General features: G+C 43.8%; 6 protein-coding genes across 8 annotated transcripts; 3 read left to right on the top strand and 3 right to left on the bottom strand.

Moving 5' to 3' along the window:
- The first annotated feature begins 54 nt into the window (after nucleotides 1-54).
- On the top strand, nucleotides 55-2007 carry LOC108149483 (heterochromatin protein 1). Its single transcript, XM_017277101.2, has 5 exons — nucleotides 55-182; nucleotides 328-457; nucleotides 522-638; nucleotides 709-829; nucleotides 1512-2007. Exons 2-5 carry the CDS (start codon nucleotides 347-349, stop codon nucleotides 1784-1786), a joined length of 624 nt encoding a protein of 207 aa, XP_017132590.1. The 5' UTR covers nucleotides 55-182; nucleotides 328-346; the 3' UTR covers nucleotides 1787-2007.
- Nucleotides 2008-2313: 306 nt separating this feature from the next.
- On the top strand, nucleotides 2314-3856 carry LOC108149273 (heterochromatin protein 1-like). The gene is made up of 4 exons (XM_017276716.2): nucleotides 2314-2530; nucleotides 2595-2711; nucleotides 2774-2876; nucleotides 3477-3856. The coding sequence occupies exons 1-4, from the start codon at nucleotides 2420-2422 to the stop codon at nucleotides 3797-3799; spliced, it is 654 nt and encodes a 217-aa protein (XP_017132205.1). The 5' UTR covers nucleotides 2314-2419; the 3' UTR covers nucleotides 3800-3856.
- A 286-nt stretch (nucleotides 3857-4142) lies between these two features.
- Nucleotides 4143-8796, bottom strand: LOC108149431 (tripartite motif-containing protein 45). The gene is made up of 6 exons (XM_017277003.2): nucleotides 6309-8796; nucleotides 5999-6247; nucleotides 5373-5931; nucleotides 5169-5317; nucleotides 4461-5115; nucleotides 4143-4394 (listed from the first exon to the last, which is right to left on the bottom strand). The coding sequence occupies exons 1-5, from the start codon at nucleotides 7494-7496 to the stop codon at nucleotides 4498-4500; spliced, it is 2763 nt and encodes a 920-aa protein (XP_017132492.1). The 5' UTR covers nucleotides 7497-8796; the 3' UTR covers nucleotides 4143-4394; nucleotides 4461-4497.
- Nucleotides 8797-9090: 294 nt separating this feature from the next.
- Nucleotides 9091-13440, top strand: LOC108149432 (sodium-coupled monocarboxylate transporter 2). 3 transcript variants are annotated; one of them, XR_005977872.1, is made up of 11 exons: nucleotides 9091-9202; nucleotides 10222-10331; nucleotides 10386-10541; nucleotides 10605-10764; nucleotides 11329-11394; nucleotides 11451-11502; nucleotides 11561-11628; nucleotides 11687-12100; nucleotides 12154-12845; nucleotides 12913-13093; nucleotides 13314-13440. XR_005977872.1 is itself a non-coding variant. In XM_017277005.2 (10 exons), the coding sequence occupies exons 1-10, from the start codon at nucleotides 9194-9196 to the stop codon at nucleotides 12986-12988; spliced, it is 1803 nt and encodes a 600-aa protein (XP_017132494.1). In that variant the 5' UTR covers nucleotides 9091-9193; the 3' UTR covers nucleotides 12989-13440. The 3 variants fall into 3 exon arrangements, 1 of the variants encoding a protein (XP_017132494.1); XR_005977871.1 differs by having other exon boundaries at nucleotides 12913-13247; XM_017277005.2 differs by having other exon boundaries at nucleotides 12913-13440.
- Nucleotides 13252-14926, bottom strand: LOC108149433 (metallophosphoesterase 1 homolog). Its single transcript, XM_017277006.2, has 3 exons — nucleotides 14432-14926; nucleotides 13868-14372; nucleotides 13252-13810 (listed from the first exon to the last, which is right to left on the bottom strand). Exons 1-3 carry the CDS (start codon nucleotides 14848-14850, stop codon nucleotides 13631-13633), a joined length of 1104 nt encoding a protein of 367 aa, XP_017132495.1. The 5' UTR covers nucleotides 14851-14926; the 3' UTR covers nucleotides 13252-13630.
- A 191-nt stretch (nucleotides 14927-15117) lies between these two features.
- LOC108149241 (chitinase domain-containing protein 1) lies at nucleotides 15118-16783 on the bottom strand. Its single transcript, XM_017276677.2, has 5 exons — nucleotides 16434-16783; nucleotides 16180-16369; nucleotides 15918-16121; nucleotides 15400-15799; nucleotides 15118-15341 (listed from the first exon to the last, which is right to left on the bottom strand). The coding sequence occupies exons 1-5, from the start codon at nucleotides 16704-16706 to the stop codon at nucleotides 15200-15202; spliced, it is 1209 nt and encodes a 402-aa protein (XP_017132166.1). The 5' UTR covers nucleotides 16707-16783; the 3' UTR covers nucleotides 15118-15199.
- Between the last annotated feature and the right edge of the window lie 197 nt (nucleotides 16784-16980).

Below are 16980 nucleotides of genomic sequence, written 5' to 3'. Positions count from 1 at the left end.
GAAAATACATCGAATTTTTCAACAATCGATAATTTTTCGCGCAGTACTGGCAAACAGCGCGTATTTCTGCACACTGTTTCACCGGCGTCACTTTGGAAGGCGCATTTTTTTTGCAGACTTATCATTTTATAAAAAATTCTCCTGGCGTCAGCACAGCGGCTGCTGCAAATTAAATTACTAGTGTAAGTGAAGATTAGTTGTTCTTTTTCTATCTTTTTTCTATCTATCAAATGGCCGCAAGTTTTGTTTAAGTAAATCCGACTAAAAGAGTGCATGTGCTTGTGTGCGTGTGGCTACGCCAATTTTTTTTTTTTTATCCGTGTGAAGTATTTAAAGTACAAACAAAATGGGAAAGAAATCCGACAATCCTGAGAGTTCCGGCAAGGGTTCCGATGGCGAGGAGGAGGAGGAGTTCGCAGTGGAGAAGATCATCGACCGGCGGGTCCGCAAGGGCAAGGTAAGTGATCCGCGTCAGAATTTCCCCCAACTTCGGGTCCTACTACGGCATTTTCCACCCGCAGGTGGAGTACTACCTCAAGTGGAAGGGCTACGCCGAAACAGAGAACACCTGGGAGCCCGAGAGCAATCTCGACTGCCAGGATCTCATCCAACAGTATGAGCTGAGCCGCAAGGACGAGGTAAGTGCGATGCGATACTTCGTACAGTTGTGCTCGCTTGGGTTCGTCTACAGCCGATCTTAATCCTCAGGAAAAGGCGGCGGCTTCCAAAAAGGACCGCCCCAACAGCAGTGCCAAGACCAAGGAAACTCCGGGACGTGTTAGCACATCGTCGGCCACTACGAGCAAGAGAAAGTCGGAGGAACCAACAGGTAGGCCACTATCCCAAATAGAACTAAGCCGTAAACCTTAAAACTTCCCTTCCCAAAGAGTACCTACAAAAAAATGTTTTTTCTCTACACTAAAATTTGATTTGCCGCGCAAAAAGTACCAACAGTAAACTAAGTCAACCTCATTCGGGTTGGTGCAAAGCTGAAGCTACAGTCAAACTTCCATAGCTTAGGCAGCTCTAAAAATAAGTTTAAAGGAGCAACAGCACCCTGTTTTCTTCATCTGCTAGAAACTTATCCTGCATACCCACATTAATAGGTATACTGTTTAGTTGACAAATTAGGTGTTCAGCTGAGAAACGTATGTAATTTTAAAGTTTGAAACCAATCATCAAGCCGATAAATCACAGAAAAGTTAAAAATCAATAAAATACTAATAATTTAAATTCGAAATTCGAAAACAATTTAAACAAATGAGAGTTACTCTTTAGAGAACCCTTCAAAGAGCCTCTCAGTTGTATTTACAGAGTAAAACATTTTACTACACCCATAATTTATGCAAAAGTGGTATACATACATACCAGATACCTACACAAATAGGTTAAATTGTAAATTATTCTCAATGCCGATTTCCCAGCTGCCAAACAGGAATAGTAGAATGGAAGGCACGTCGTTTTTTCACTCTAACTCTCACTTATTATTTTGTGTTTTCATTTTTATTTAGCGCCAGCCAGCAACAAATCAAAACGCACAACAGAGGTGGACCAGGAAAGCACTGATTCCTTGCCATCCGGCTCTACTGGATTCGACCGCGGTCTGGAGGCCGAAAAAATTCTGGGCGCCTCGGACAACAACGGCCGCCTGACATTCCTAATACAGTTCAAAGGAGTGGACCAGGCAGAAATGGTGCCCTCTTCAGTGGCCAACCTGAAAATCCCGCAGATGGTGATCCACTTCTACGAGGAGCGCCTGTCCTGGTACTCAGACAACGAGGATTAGGCTCTGCTCTGAAGTTGCTTCATCAATATCAAGAGCGCTCATTTATCCAACGAAGAAAACCACACTAGATTTATCTCTGGCCTCCGGGCAGGCGATTACGAGCCCCCCTCCCTACTCATGCAGCCTCGGACAAACTTTCTATTTCTGTCCAGGATTCATGTTTGTATTTATGAACAACATTTTCAATGAATAAAAGATCTTATGTCCAGACGAAAAAAAAAGGTTTCATTTATAAAGATAAACAAGATCAATGACAGTCGATAATAGCTGCTCGATTTCCGTTGAGAAGCGTAGCTTAGGATGGTGATATTCCTGAGGCTTTGATAATGACTATATATAGGTGCACTGTATATAAAGCATGCTTGGCTTAAGTCCGAGGTCTTGTCTATATCTAACGGCTATAGGGAATATAGGCTTTTACTTCGATAAAAGTGCATACGATGCACGATGCAGCAGGCGACGAATGTGTCACATTTTTCTCCTTGGTTTATTGCAAAGTAGGCGTTGAGTTTATTTTAACGTTCTTGATTTGAATTTGTTTAAGTAAAACCAACTCAAAGGTTGCATGTGCTAGTGTGCGTTTGGCTGCGCCAATTTTTTTTACCCGTGCTAAGTTTTTAAAGTACAAACAAAATGGGAGAGAAATCCGACAATCCTAAGAGTTTCGGCAAGGGTTTCGATGGCGAGGAGAAGGAGGTGTTCACAGTGGAGAAGATCATCGATCAGCGGGTCCGCAAGGGCAAAGTAAGTGATCCGCGTCAGAATTTCCCCCAACTTCGGGTCCTACTACGGCATTTTCCACCCGCAGGTGGAGTACTACCTCAAGTGGAAGGGCTACGCCGAAACAGAGAACACCTGGGAGCCCGAGAGCAATCTCTACTGCCAGGACCTCATCCAGCAGTATAAGCTGGGCCACAAGGACGAGGTAAGTGCGATGCTACAGTTATACTGGCTTGGTTTCCGTCTACAACCGATCTAAATCCTCAGCAAAAGGACCAACCCAACAGCAGTGCCAAAACCCAGGAAACTCCTGAACGCGTTAGCACATCGTCGGCCACTACGAGCAAGAGAAAGTCGGAGGAACCAACAGGTAGGCCACTATCCCAAATAGAACTAAGCCGTAACCTTAAAATTTCCCTTCCCAAAGAGTACATACAAAATAAGATTTTTTCTCTACACTAAAACTCGTTTTGCCGCGCAAAAAATACCAACAGTAAACTAAGACATCCTGATTAGAGGTTGGGGCAAAGCTACAGTCAATCTTCCATAGCTTAGACAGCTCTTAAAAGGTCTAAAGGAGCAACATAACCTTGTTTTTTCATCTGCTAGAAACTACATTTCTACATCCAATTGCAGACTGTTTAGTTGACATATAAGGTCTTCAGCTGAGAAACGAATGTAATTTTGAAGTTAGAAACCTACCATCAAGCCAAGAAATAACAGAAAAGTTCAAAATCAAAATAATAATAATTTAAGTTCGAAATCAATTCAAACAAATGAGTTACTCTTTAGAGAACCATGCAAAGAGCCTCCTAGTTGAGTTTCATAATACCTACACAAATAGGTAAAATTGTAAAGACATACTTCTCAATACCGATTTTCCAGCTGACAAACATAGAATAGTAGAATCATAAGACACCTTTTTTTCACTCCAACTCTTATTATTTTGTGTTTTCAAAACGCACAACAGAGGTGGACCAGGAAAGCACTGATTTCGTGCCAACCGGCTCTACCGGATTCGACCGTGGTCTGGAGGCCGAAAAAATTCTGGGCGCCTCGGACAACGGTTGCCTGACATTCCTAATACAGTTCAAAGGAGAGGACCAGGCAGAAATGGTGCCCTCTTCAGTGGCCAACCTGAAAATCCCGCAGATGGTGATCCACTTCTACGAGGAGCACCTAACCTTTTACAACGAGAATGAGGCTAAGCCTGTTCATTTACCCAGCGAAGAAAACAACAACGTAGACGTATCTCAGGCTTTCGAGCAGGCAATTGAAAATGAAGCCTCGTAAAACCTTTATATTTCTGTCCAGGATTCATGTTTGTGTTTGTGATTACAATTTTCAATGAATAAAAGATAAACAAATGTCAATCGATTTCCGTTGATAAGCTTAGCTGTGAAGCGTGAGAAGCGCAGAGAAGGGTGGTGATATTTATTGTTGCACGATATTCCACAAGCTTGGCTTAATTCCTGAGACTTTGTCTATGGGGATATAAAGGCTAAATGGATAAATAGGATTGCTTATTTTTTTGTCCAAGAAAACCGACAACCCTGAGAGCCCTTCCACTTTATGAAGGATTTATTTTTGTATTTATGATGAAAATTTTCATGAATAAACCAACATTATTTTCCGTTCGATTAGGTCGAATGCATGTGCTGACCATGTGGCAGGTATAGTCCTTACTTCATTGCCCACTTACAATTTTCAAGGTCACCGCTTGGGTTTAGGCGCTGTTATGTGAGTATTGAGGCCAGGTTTGTTGGCATATGTAGGGTTTGTCCTCATCCTCCGGTATTTTACAACTTATGTTTTGCAATGCATTTGTGGACCTGAAATACTCTCTTAGGTATACGACTTTAATCGTTTCAATTCATTGTTGTTGGATCTAAAATTAATCTTAAGCTTAAAACAAAACTAATTGAGTTGAACTGTATAGTTACTAAGTACATACATAGGTTTCATAAGTGATCCATACTTAGTGAAGAGTTTTAAGTATTTAGAAGTTTATTGGCCACATTGCATTCGGAGTTCTCGAGCACATTTCCGCAGCAGGACCAGTGGCGTCTCCCGGGATGTCCAGCATGTCCATGACCGCAGCCACTATATCCAGGCATTCGACCCTCGCACGAGCACAACACACTTCGGTTGCCCTTTCCGGAGCAGAAGGAGCAGCAGTGGTAAATGCCCGTGTGCGGTCGAACCTGACGCGCCTGGAAGGTGAAAGGACCTCCCTTGATGGGCCGCTCGTTGATTGTGATCGTTAGGATCAGCGCACCCTGGGCATCCGGCGTAAAGGATATGTTGTAGGTGCCATCCCTGTTGTCCGAAACCTCCACTGGCAGAAACTTGGAGCTCGATTCCTTGTACTTAAGCATGCAGTTAATCTCCAAGCCCCCGTGGCAAAGGGAAACTCCGTCGGCATCTCTGGAGTGCAACAGAAGATCTGCCTTTTTGTGGAGTCGCAGCTGGGAAAACCCCTGCCATTCCAAGGTACACAAGCCAGGTTCCACCACCTGCATGGTGATGATGCCATATAGAGGAATATCACGCTGGTCTTTCGTAGACGGAGCCCGAATTTTGGGTAAGAAGTGTAGGGAGTCGGAGATCTGGAAAGAAAGTGGAGTGAACATTTTTTTAAGCAAACTGATGGTCACCCTACCTTCGGATCGACTGGCGGCTTAAATTGTTGGCAATACTCCAAACGCCTAAGAAGTATAGCCGCATAACTCAGGATCTCCACATCGGCGCCAATCTCGCACAGCTCTTGGCTAAATCGCACTGCATCCAGAGCCTGCTGTGTGCGTTTCTCTTTGGAACTAACCAGTTAACTAAAAATCAATTAAAATTACAAAAAAAATCTCACCCAGATCCAGTTGCTGCTTGAGTACAACCTCCACTTTGGACTCCCTGGCTCTACTGATTTGTTGGAGCAGGGTCCTACGATGCACCTCCAAGGCCTCGATGTACTTTTGCATGTAACGCTCCACTTGATTCTGGATGTCGTCGCACCTAGCGTTTATTCCACGTGCGATCTCGTTCAACCTTTCGATGGAGTGCTCCGCATATTGACAAAGCGGACGAGTTTGATCCGTAGCTTCTTTAAGGAGTTTTCCCTGATGTCCAATCGCCCGGGATATAGTCTCGTGGCGATGACCCTTATGGAGTAGCACCAAACAATCGGTGCAGGCCAATTGACGGCATTGGGTACAGAAAGCCTTCAACTCGAAGTTTGTATGAATTCCACATCGAAGAACTAGCTTGCTACTGTCTCCCAATCCCAGTTGCTGTTGCTTTTGTTTCCTGGCTCGCCTTAGCTCCAATATGCTCCTCATCCGGTGATTTGCAGTGGTCCTTTGCCTCTCGTGTGCCTCCTTGCACAAGGTGCACAAATTCAGGGTGCAGCTGATACAATGATAGGTGGCCTGGAGTAAGAAACAGGGGGTAAGACCTTACATATGACATATGACTTAATGACTTCAAGCTACTTACACTGATTTCGTCGGTGCAAAGAGAACACCAGACCTTGGAGATTACATCCTCGCCAGCCTGCAATCGCAAGGCCTCGATGCGCCTGACTAACAAATAGTTCTGTGGAAGCTGACGCACTCCACCCAATGGGAGATCTGTGGGATAGTTGCAGCTTTGGCAGCGGATGCATCGAGTGTGAGCTTCGCTTACAAAGCTTCCGGTCAGCCGGGTTCCAAAGGAGCTTGTCGATCGTTTGCCTTCACTCTTGGACTGGTTAATAAGATGTGGGTTGTTTAGAGTAAATCGATCCTCTATTATATCACAATCTTACCCTGATTACAAGGCGATCCATAGACTTCTTTCTTCTAAGACTTAAACTTGCTCCTCGCTGCCTGGCGGGTGAAACCGTAGCCGTGAGTTCCGCACTAGATCCACCCATCTCCGATTTAAGGCTATAGCAAGAGGGATCCTCACTGCGGGCTTGATCCTGATCCCAGAACGTCTCGTCCTTGAAATTCTCGCTTACCAGACATTGCAGACAAAAGGAGTGCAGACAGTGTAGGGTTCTGGGGTCCGTGTAGACATCCAGGCATATGCCGCACTTGAGATCATCCGTAAAGGTTATGGTGTTCTCGGGGGGAGTACTGGGTCTCAAGGTAATACTTGGTGATGGGGAAACTGCTGGGGAGACCGCGGGCGACCGGGAGGGACTCATGACTAGCGGCGATGGGACTTCGAAGATCTCTGGCCTTGGAGAGGCTGCCAGAAGGAGTTGAGGGAGCATCTGGAACTTGGGTTGGCTAGTGTCCGGCGTGGGTGGCGAGATCCTTAACTGCGGTGAAGCCTTCAGGCTCAGCAGCCTTTTCGGCAGCAATTGCTCCTTGGCTTTAATGGGCTGTGCCACCGTGGCATTACTCGCCTGACTGCTGCTGCTACTTTGGACGGATACGGAGGAGGCGCCACTGAGGATATTATCTAGTAGGGATTCTGGCGAAGTGGAACTACCACCTCCGGCCAAGCTGCTGGTGGGCTCACTGCCACTGCAACTTTCCCTATCCTGCAGCCCAAGGTCCTCAGTGGGTAGACCAGTTGTCCCTGCTTGGGCGCCATTTGACAAACCTAATGTCCTAGAACGTCGAATGGCGCTACTTGGCGCAAATCCAGGCAGCTTGGGCACTAATGGAGCCTGCGTTTCCGAAATCGCTTCCACTTTGGGTGCAATGGTAAAGGCTAAGAGCTGTGGTGCCGATTTTCGACGCACTGCATCTGTCACGGAAGCAGCTTGAAGACTATTTTGCGGAATCTGCGAGATCTTGCCAAGCGAAATCTTGGCGGAGCTCAGCTTCAACATGAGTTTTCCCTGACCACTATTCGGAGGTAAAGCTGGTGGAGGCGAGGCTGTCGGAGTCACCGCTTCCAACTCCCCCTGGATGCGCTCATAGTCGATTAGCTGACTACTCTTGCTTCCGATGCTCGTTTTCCGCTTGAAAACGATTTTCGAGTTGTTCGCCCTGCTCATGTTTCCAGATTATGCAATTCCAATCCTCCAGCTCTGACCACGGATTCGAAGCAATCTGGAGCTCTAACGGGTGCTCCCGTCGCGATTGGGACTGATACTGAGACTGGGTATCGGACTTGGTTGCTGCCTAATCCAATTACATTCCGCAAGGGAAACTCACGGCGCAGTGCCAATGGAGAGGTGGTAAAAGTCTGACACTGACAATTGTTCAATTATCTGTTGCGCTTTCTCATTGTAAATAGTTCTCTCATGAAGACTTGACACTCGCTATTGATTGACTATTTGCCGATTTGACCGAAAGGAAAACCATAAAAAGAAGTCTTCGAACATATACAATTCAACATATGACACCTTACTATGAAATATCATTTTAACATCCTGGAGCTAAAACCTTTTAGTCGTAGTTTATGGGAGATCAAGATTTTAGTCTTTTGCCTTTTAAAGATCAAAGACAAGCTTAGTCGAACAAGGGTGTATATAATATTAGAATGATACATTCTTATATTAAATAAATACGAAAAACAAGTGCACAGTTATTATGAATTAAGAAAACCTATAGTAACTAAACGCGAAACAAGTAATTAAACTTACTTTTAATTTACAAAAACGAATGTATTTTTATTTTTAAAATACATTAAAACAATAGTACCACTTTTGAATGATGTCGCATATGAAAATACCTAATGGATTCATGTTTTTGGATTATTTGAAAGTTTTTAAATACTTTCAAAACATAAAAATGGGTGAACTGAAATAAAAATGCATCACTCTTCTCATAAGTTTCCTTAATAGCTGATCGAATGGTCAAGCAGACCACTCGCATTGACATAATACAACGAAGATTACAAAAGCCGTGGGAAGCTTTCTCTCCCAATCTCACTCACCCACCTTGTACTCTCGCCAAAACCCCTCTCCCACAGTTACACGGTGCCTCTCTTTTACTCTCTCTACCCTCGGGCTGAATAAATGGGAGGGAGAGGAAGCTTTTTTGCACCCAGTACTCGGAGAAAGCAGGGGTATGCTAAGTTCGTTATATTGTTTGTGATTAGCAGACAAAATTAGGCATATTTAAGAAACAGATGAACAAAGCATACATATCTATAGCGTGTTTATATTTACAGTTCCAACAGATTTCGAGTATTAAATGTTGAGTAAAGGGTAAAAGCCAGTCGAAACTCTCGATGTATTTGTATTCCTACTTGTTTTTAGCCAAGCAGCTGGCCCAGTGGCTCTTATTTTCGATTCGCTCGTTCACATCAGTTGCAGTTCGGGAACGGAATCGGTTGATGTTGTTGCGTTGCTTCGGCTCAGACGTGGAATATTTCGCTTTTGAAAGAACCGACACAGAACAGACCGATAAAACTTTCCCCTCACTCTCGCTTTCGGCGCCGCGATTTACATTTTCGAGTTTTGTTTTTATGCTCAGACAATGTTTTGTGCTTTTGTGTAATTAATTTGCAATTATAAAACCATTCCCAATACACCCATGGTATTAAACCAAATCCGTTGACCCTTTGTGCCACAAGACAATTCACATTACGGTTCGCGCATTTGTTGGTAGTTTGCTGCTGCTGCCCGTTTATCGTGTGTTGCTTTGGTGTTGATTTTCGTGGGGGACGCACAATTTTCCATTTGGTTTGCTACTCCAGTTCCGGGAATCACCATCGTAATACCCATCGTTGCCGGTCTTTAGCAACATGGAATCGGTACGTATTCGCACCTTTCGCCGGTCCCAAATATTCAAAGCTATTTATGAGCTGGGGAGCGGGGACCCGGCATCTGTGTTACAAAGTCCAAGTCCAGGGCGATAATGGTGCTCGAGATATTGCGTAAAAGGTTAAAGTCTCCTCTCGTCGAACTGAGATTTGATCGGTTCCGATTGATCCTGGCGTCAGATTGCCCAGGTGTCAATGAACTGAAATCACAAACAAAATCTTATATATTTGATTATTATTATTAAAAAAGTTAATTTATGCATTAAAATACAAACGTATAAATAACATTATAAAAGGTTAAAGTAGTCTGAACATGTCATTTGCATCTATTAGTGACAATGCCATTACCTTTACTATTTAAAAAAGTTTTTGTATTTTGTATACGGTTGCAAAAGTTGTTGAATAAACAATACAGGGTTAAAGTCACTGGCCCATTGAGATTGGCCAGACCGCTTTGATTTGATATTTGATGAGTAATAAACTGGCAGATGTTGATAAGACCTGATTCCCATGACTCCACATGGAGAATGGTGGATTTCGGTTTTACAGACTAAAGTCTGCCAGTTTAAATAATCTGATTATAGCGTGACATTTTGATAGGGAAATGAATGAAATGAGGAGAATTAACAGAGATAAAAATGTAACAAGGGGTAATAAAAAAGAGCCGGGATACTTATCATTAGCATGGGTATTTCAAAGTTTATAAACGTTGCTAAAAGAAAACATATAATGTCTGCGACAGTCCGTTCATGAGAGCTGGGTGTATCTAATTTGCGTTCTACAACTCATTCAGATAACATAAGGCAATTACAATTTTATGCCCATAATCCCAGACGTGCAAATCATTATATTGTTTTAAGTCCATTTCGCGCACTTGTTCACACAGAATATATAATTTAGTTTGAGAATCTCAGACCCAGCTGATATTAAACAACATGTCATTTACCTGTAATGTACATTTAGAACGGAAAGATTATGAAAACCATAATTAAATTATATTTGTTCAACAGGTGGCCAAGAAAGGCATGGAGTCCTACAGGTTTGGCAGTGTGGACTATATAGTTTTTCTGGGCATGATCGTATTATCCACCGGCACGGGCATCTATTTCGGTTGCATCAAGTGAGTGACCTTCAATTCCACGAAAACATTGGCAATCAATTGTGTTAATTGCAGGAAGAGCAAGAGGAAACTCGAGGAGGTGGAACCCACTTTGCCGACCACAATGCCAGAAAGGCGAAAAAACGATTTCGGATCGGAGAAGATGAGCGAGTACCTACTTGGGTCACGCAATCTGAAAGTTTTCCCTGTTGCTATGAGTTTAATAGCCAGGTATTATTGATGATATTTTACCCCCCCTAAGCATCCCTGTAATCTGCAGCCTTTTATTTCCAGCTATATATCGGGCGTTACGATACTGGGAACTACCTCTGAAATCTACAATTATGGCACTCAATATTGGTTTATAGCCATCGCAATCGTGCTGCAAGGCATTGCCGTCTCCTATGTCTACATACCCGTGTTCTCGGCTCTTCAAGTAGGCTCTTCGTATGAGGTACGACATTCGTAAATGCTAGAAACTGATTTATTGATTTACAGTCCAATAAGTCGGGTAGCTTATGGTTACAGTAAAAGTGAAGCTGTTCTTTATGGAAACATTTAACAAATGGGAACTTGATTTTTATTAACTTTGTCTAGATTTTCATTTTCATACCCTAGAGGGATATAAAAACTTGAAACTAAAACAAAAAAAAAAGAAATATGACTGCATTGGGAGATAAGAACGATAGAGTATTTGTATCCGTCTTCCTAGTTTACTCTTTAATTTATTTGCCATCAACTGACTGGAAATCGTAGTGAACATTTTAATTAACTGAAAGTCGGAGACCACCCTCCTCAAGTGGAATTTCTTGGACTTTGCTCTCGCCCACTTGTTGCGACGCTTTTGCTGTTTCTCCATGTGTCCGTTCTGATTAATTGTAAAGTATTTTGCTGCCACTTGACAATTGTGTTCGAACTATTAGATAGCCCGAAAAAAAAGTCCAAATGACGTTCGTTTTAGTGCCGGCAATGATGACTAACCAATTATTTAAAAGCTTAATGACATTTTTACTTTCAGTACTTGGAGATGCGTTTTCATTCGGTCATTAGAAGCATAGCGTCATTTATGTTTATTCTAGATGAGGTAAGTCAAAGTCCGAGTTCATATCTTTACTTAAGTAATCATTGATCCGATTTCAGATTCTGTTTCTGCCTTTTATTGTGTATGTTCCAGCCATAGCTCTGAATCAGGGTAAGCTATATTTGTTACTTTATTAAACCATTCCTCTAATCTTTTCCTAATCTTGCAGTTTCTGGAATTAATCTCCATGTGATTGCTGTGGTAATTGTGGTCGTGTGTGTTTTCTACACTTTTGTGGTAAGGTTAAGAGGGTATGATACATGGTTAGCCATGAAAATAAATAATATATTTCCAGGGAGGGATCAAGGCAGTGGTCCACACAGATGCCTGGCAGGTGCTGGTGATGTTTCTTTCCGTTTTGGCAGTGGCGGTATTGGCAACAGTTTATGCCAACGGCTTGAACGCTCTTTTTGACGATGCCGCAAAGGGTGGTCGATTGATTTTTAACAACACAAATCCATCACCATATGTTCGTCATACGGTTTGGAGCGTTCTCATCGGTGGATTCTCCTACTGGACATCTTTTAATGCCGTCAATCAGACCATGGTGCAGCGATACATGTCTCTCCCCTCGCTGAAAAAAGCCCGAGCTTCTATGGCTATTTTCACAATTGGAGTGGCTGCCTTTGTCTCGGTTTGTTGTTATGTGGGTCTACTGATCTTTGAGATGTACAAGGATTGTGATCCTCTGAGTGCGGGCCTAATTACGGTGAGTAAATAATAATTAACTTTTGATCTTTACTTACTTTTATTCCTCTTCAGCACGACGATCAACTCCTGCCGCTCTTTGTCGTCCAGAGTGTGGGTCACATCTATGGAATGTCTGGTTTGTTCATAGCTGGGATATTCGGAGCCGCCTTGAGTTCTCTTTCCGTAGTTCTCAACTCCACTTCCTTGGTGATCCTGGAGGATGTAGTTCGCGGCTGCTTCAAGATGCAACCAAGTGAAAGAGCCTCCACCATTCTGGTCAAGTCAACTATTATAGTTCTTGGTATAGTGGCCCTTTCACTGGTGTTTGTCCTGGAACAACTGAGTGGAATTCTGAGCATTTGCACTTCAATGACGGCCATCGCAGCTGGGACCACTTTTGGCCTGTTCACCCTGGGAATGCTCGTTCCCTGGGCCAATACTGTGGGCACTGCTGTGGGCGGAATTGCAAGTGCTCTGCTCGCCGGATGGATATCCTTCGGAACGCAGTTTACCATTGCAGCGGGTGAATTGAATTCCCAAAAACTTCCCGTGTCGGTGGAGGGATGCGTTGGTAATGTAACGCTTCGGGAAAATGTATGGGTGGATGAGGAGCAAGTTTTCCCACTGTATCGGCTGTCCTACCACTGGATTAATCCCATTGGAGTGGCCACTGTCGTCGTGGTGGGTGCACTGGTCTCCCTTGTGACCAAACCGACGAATATAAAGACTCTGGATCCCGATCTTATATCGCCAGTGATTCACAGGTTCGAATACAGCTTGCCTTATAATCATATTCTGTATAATTCTAATCGAAACATTTCTTTTTCTTAGATTCCTTCCAGAAGAATGCTTTAACGGTCGCAATCTTAATGCGCAGGCGCACAAAAACCTCATAAACGTCTCCTAAAATTGGCGAGCCATAATACCCTGTGCCAAACTTAATGGAACCAATCGAGAAATCGAGCTCCTATACCTGTGGCATTGTATTCCACACACTTTTCTTGTTGGCCTAGTACGTAGTTTGTAGTTGCTTTTTGGTAGTTATTTTAAAAATATCCTAGTCTAGTACAATGCGATCCAGCTATTGGATTGGTGAACACAAACCGAAGTACAGGAACCTATGAATCTGCATCTCCATATCCAGAGTGCACAATCATTAGCGTAGTGTAATTATTGTATTATAATATAGCTTTATTTAATTGTTCTGATCGTATCCGTTCTTCACTTTCCAGCTTATGTTCAAGCAATATTCTTTGGCATTTTCGATTTGTAGTCAGCAGACTGTGTCTCATTATGTATTCCGTGTGACTTTACAAGCATAATGTCTGTGATAAATTCAATAAATAGATCATACACAAATTGTCCGAATTGTTTACACCTAGAATATAGTTAAGCGATTGCAAAGCAGCAGGAATGATATGACCACTGTCTGGATCTGGATCTGGGATCTGAGTCTGGAATCTGGCTGTATCTATTCTAAACTAAGCCCCAATCAGGCGTAAATCACAAAAGAGGATGCGCCTCGTGTAGGCTCGTTCGTACATACAAACTAATTGACCTTCCGATGATCAGCGGCCGAAGACTGTCCTCTGCTTTTGATGCACTTGCGCACCTGCAACGCGATGACAATCAGGCAGAGCATGCCAGCACTTAGGTAGCTGTTGAAGACGAACTGCTGCGGCAGCATTTTGCACTTGGAAACAACATAGTCGTCGGGGGTGATGGTGGCCTGAAAATAGGAGATTATTAGTACAAGTTCCAAGAGTTTGCAAACGTATGAACCCACCAGCATAAAGCTGGGATTGACTTTGTTCCGCCAGCTAAAGGAGGCCACCGTGTACTCATCAATACCCAGTCGATTGACACTGTGGCAAAAGTGATGTGAATGGCCGGCGAATGCAAGTCTAGGCTTTAGTAGTTCCCCCAGCATATCCGTCGCATCCTTGGAGAGCACATGAAAGCGTTCGCGGAACGTCTCGATGTACGGGGCATCGTGCTCCTCGCACATGGTATCCGATATTCGGTATGTGGGAAAGTGCTGCAGCAGGATGGGCTGACTATAGGGATGTCGCCTGGTGCGGGCGCACTCCGCCTCCAGCGGATACTTCATGCAGTGCAGCGTCCGCGAGATATTCTTTAGCTCATCCTCGGCCTGCTCACAAAACATGCAGCCATCTGCCTCCATGGCCATGGAGTTTATCACCACGAAGTGGATCTGTTTGATGGTGTACAGGTGCACCGAGGAGTTGTTTAGATAGTTCTCAAAACGCGACATAAAGAATGGATGCATTCTGGAAGATTATTGATATGAATAAAGGAAATTAAGAGTCTGTATATTTGGTTGACTTACTTGTAGTGGAAGCCCACGTCGTGGTTTCCGGCGACGCTGATGAGCGGAATCCCCGGCGGCAGGTGGAACATCTTCAGATAGCGCCACACATACTCCTGGAACTGTTTGTCGCTCACCATATCGCCCTCATCGAACAAATCCCCCAGGACGAAGACCACATCCGGCTGGAACAACCGTGATGCCGCCTGGAAAGCACGCGTCATGTGCCACTCCCGGTAGAGCTTGTCCAACCAGTGGCCACGATGCGGTCCCAGAAGATGGGGATCCGCCAGTATCATCGCCCTCAGCGGATCGTCCACATACTTCTTCCTTTTAATTTCCGGCCACTTGCATTTCTGGAGGACCACAAAGTCCGCCACGTATTCGCAGAAGATCAGGGCGCACAGCACGATCACAAAGCAGGCGTACAGAAATCGCATGTTTCGTTTTTTAACCGGCTACAAAAATAATAACAAATTTAGCTTAAAAACAATAGGGAATCACTCGATAACCATGTTTGCTTAGCGACACTCGATAATTTTGCCAGTGTTGTAAAGCGGCGGCAGGTTGTCTTACGAGGGCTGGAAAAGTTGGGCGGCTAATTTGAAAATATTTTATTAAAAATTGTTATTCGATTGCAAACTTTTAAGTTTAGCATAAAAAATATGAAGTTTAAAGCCAGATTAAAACATATTGTACATAATCTGTTCTGTAAGAAGCGCATTAGCTAAAATAGCGGACAGTTTATTTGGAATATATGTTGTGCATTGCATGCTGCTTACAAGCTAACTAAAAGAGATCGTAGAAATAGTTCAGTCCCTGCCCGAGTTCCCAGATGGAAATGCCTGTGCCCAACTCTTGGGCCAGCTTTATTCGCTCGTTGATTGAGTAGAGAGTGGGATAGAAAACAATGTGACGACCGTCTTCGTTTCTGAAAGTTGTCCATATTAAACCCCCTCAACATTTAACTTAAGCAAATAACAACTCACTTGATTTCGAAGAAATTCTCAATGTCCCGCTCATCGTAAGTCAGATGCCGCTTCACATGCTTCACCAAATCCAAATACTGAGAGAAGGTGATGGGTCCTCCGCCATCGGGTGTGTAATCATTGCCATACATATTCAGACCCATCAGAATTTTAGCACGTTTTGCCGCCATATCAGAACATCCCTCTGGGGCGATTGTCTCTACAGCCTTGCGGACGAAATAGAGTGGTGCATTTGCTCCAGGACGCTGCACACTGGAGAAATCGTAGGTCATCAGGGAGAAAGCGAATATGTGCTTGTACAGCTTGTCCATGTGTTTCTCCCCGAAAAGATTGCCCGTGTCCTTGCGGAACGGAGGAATGACTAGAATGAGACGCAACTGCTGCTTCTGGAGTTCTTTGGCTGAAAAAAAGAAATAATTTCATAAATATGCTTGAAGAAAGAAACCAAACGTAAATATAAGATTAAGTTTTTCCTTAATTCATTAATAACTAAGTAGGGCAATCATTACAAAACCCACCCATTTGCAGAACCAGTGCATAGAGAATTTTGTCATCAATGCGCCCAGCCAGCTGGGACCACACCTCCAGGACCAGGCCATCGAAGCCATTGTCCTTGCAGCACTTGATCAGGACATCGTTCACCTTCGTCCTTTCCTGGGCATCGCTAAGCAGCAGCTTAATGTCCCGATCGGTGAAGTGATCGAATATGAAGCGAGGAAACACTGATATTTAAGGAGCGTTAGCATAAGATAACAAAAATTAAAGCATATACAGTAGTACCCTTTACAGTTCGCTGGTTGTGGGCCTGCTTTCCCTTCCTGCGGACATCGGTCACCCAGCCCGCATCGATGTCATGGGTTCCTGCCACCGAATAGCGATCCCCCTGCTTCACAATCTGCAGCCAAACTGGCGAGATGATGTCGAACTTCTTGGCAAAGATCTTGGCCACATCATAGCCATGGGAGTTCCACTACACGTAAAGTAAACAATGCAGTTACAATAGCAATACGTACACAAAAAGTGGTAGTACTTACTGGGGTCACATAGCCCAAGGTGGTGCCATTGAAGCGTCTTAGTCCTGTGTCCTTGAAATAGCCCCTGTGGTTGGCCACGATGTCCTTGGCCAAGGGTTCGTGATTTACCAATCCCAGATCGAAAACATTGCTGTCTTGGGGACCGCCACGCATCGTACTTTCCTTATGTTTGCTCTTCGGTTTCTGGCTGTCCGGAGCGAGGGTTCCCTGGACGAAGGTCAGCAGGAGAAGCAGGACAGCGAGGAGGAACAGGAGCGCATTAGGCGCACGCATTTTGACAGGAGAAAGATCAGGACAAACGCATAAATAGCACAAAAACAAATCGCATACAACAAGAAAGCCGGTAGCAGTGTGACCATAGCGAAGTAAACTGAGACTTATCGGCGAGAGTCTCACAAAGTCAAGGTGGTAACCCTAAATCGCTTTTCGAGCTTTTCAAATTTATATCAAATACAAATGAAGTACTGTTATTTTTGTAATAATTACATGGGTACACAGTCAAAATCAACTAACCATTTGTACTTTTCCATGATTTTGTGTTTCAATT

This window comes from Drosophila elegans, unplaced genomic scaffold (assembly GCF_018152505.1).
Source record: "Drosophila elegans isolate 14027-0461.03 unplaced genomic scaffold, ASM1815250v1 contig_814, whole genome shotgun sequence".
In the NCBI taxonomy this organism is placed as follows: Eukaryota; Metazoa; Arthropoda; class Insecta; order Diptera; family Drosophilidae; genus Drosophila; species Drosophila elegans.
The sequence above is the reverse complement of the archived record's forward strand: the minus strand, read 5'-3'. Positions and strand labels throughout refer to the sequence as shown.

What these genes read in the sequence shown, in the direction of transcription:
- LOC108149273 (XM_017276716.2), top strand. Translation starts at nt 2,420, where the DNA reads ATGGGAGAGAAATCCGACAATCCTAAGAGTTTCGGCAAGGGTTTCGAT. An exon ending in AGCGGGTCCGCAAGGGCAAA is followed by an intron (nt 2,531 to 2,594) that starts GTAAGTGATCCG and finishes TTCCACCCGCAG; the next exon opens with GTGGAGTACTACCTCAAGTG. An exon ending in AGCTGGGCCACAAGGACGAG is followed by an intron (nt 2,712 to 2,773) that starts GTAAGTGCGATG and finishes CTAAATCCTCAG; the next exon opens with CAAAAGGACCAACCCAACAG.
- LOC108149433 (XM_017277006.2), bottom strand. Translation starts at nt 14,850, where the DNA reads ATGCGATTTCTGTACGCCTGCTTTGTGATCGTGCTGTGCGCCCTGATC. An exon ending in GACGTGGGCTTCCACTACAA is followed by an intron (nt 14,373 to 14,431) that starts GTAAGTCAACCA and finishes ATAATCTTCCAG; the next exon opens with AATGCATCCATTCTTTATGT. An exon ending in TCAATCCCAGCTTTATGCTG is followed by an intron (nt 13,811 to 13,867) that starts GTGGGTTCATAC and finishes TCCTATTTTCAG; the next exon opens with GCCACCATCACCCCCGACGA.
- LOC108149431 (XM_017277003.2), bottom strand. Translation starts at nt 7,496, where the DNA reads ATGAGCAGGGCGAACAACTCGAAAATCGTTTTCAAGCGGAAAACGAGC. An exon ending in TGGATCGCCTTGTAATCAGG is followed by an intron (nt 6,248 to 6,308) that starts GTAAGATTGTGA and finishes CTTATTAACCAG; the next exon opens with TCCAAGAGTGAAGGCAAACG. An exon ending in TTTGCACCGACGAAATCAGT is followed by an intron (nt 5,932 to 5,998) that starts GTAAGTAGCTTG and finishes TTCTTACTCCAG; the next exon opens with GCCACCTATCATTGTATCAG.
- LOC108149483 (XM_017277101.2), top strand. Translation starts at nt 347, where the DNA reads ATGGGAAAGAAATCCGACAATCCTGAGAGTTCCGGCAAGGGTTCCGAT. An exon ending in GGCGGGTCCGCAAGGGCAAG is followed by an intron (nt 458 to 521) that starts GTAAGTGATCCG and finishes TTCCACCCGCAG; the next exon opens with GTGGAGTACTACCTCAAGTG. An exon ending in AGCTGAGCCGCAAGGACGAG is followed by an intron (nt 639 to 708) that starts GTAAGTGCGATG and finishes CTTAATCCTCAG; the next exon opens with GAAAAGGCGGCGGCTTCCAA.
- LOC108149432 (XM_017277005.2), top strand. An exon ending in ATCTATTTCGGTTGCATCAA is followed by an intron (nt 10,332 to 10,385) that starts GTGAGTGACCTT and finishes TGTTAATTGCAG; the next exon opens with GAAGAGCAAGAGGAAACTCG. An exon ending in GCTATGAGTTTAATAGCCAG is followed by an intron (nt 10,542 to 10,604) that starts GTATTATTGATG and finishes TTTTATTTCCAG; the next exon opens with CTATATATCGGGCGTTACGA.
- LOC108149241 (XM_017276677.2), bottom strand. Translation starts at nt 16,706, where the DNA reads ATGCGTGCGCCTAATGCGCTCCTGTTCCTCCTCGCTGTCCTGCTTCTC. An exon ending in TGCACTGGTTCTGCAAATGG is followed by an intron (nt 15,800 to 15,917) that starts GTGGGTTTTGTA and finishes TCTTTTTTTCAG; the next exon opens with CCAAAGAACTCCAGAAGCAG. An exon ending in GAGAATTTCTTCGAAATCAA is followed by an intron (nt 15,342 to 15,399) that starts GTGAGTTGTTAT and finishes GACAACTTTCAG; the next exon opens with AAACGAAGACGGTCGTCACA.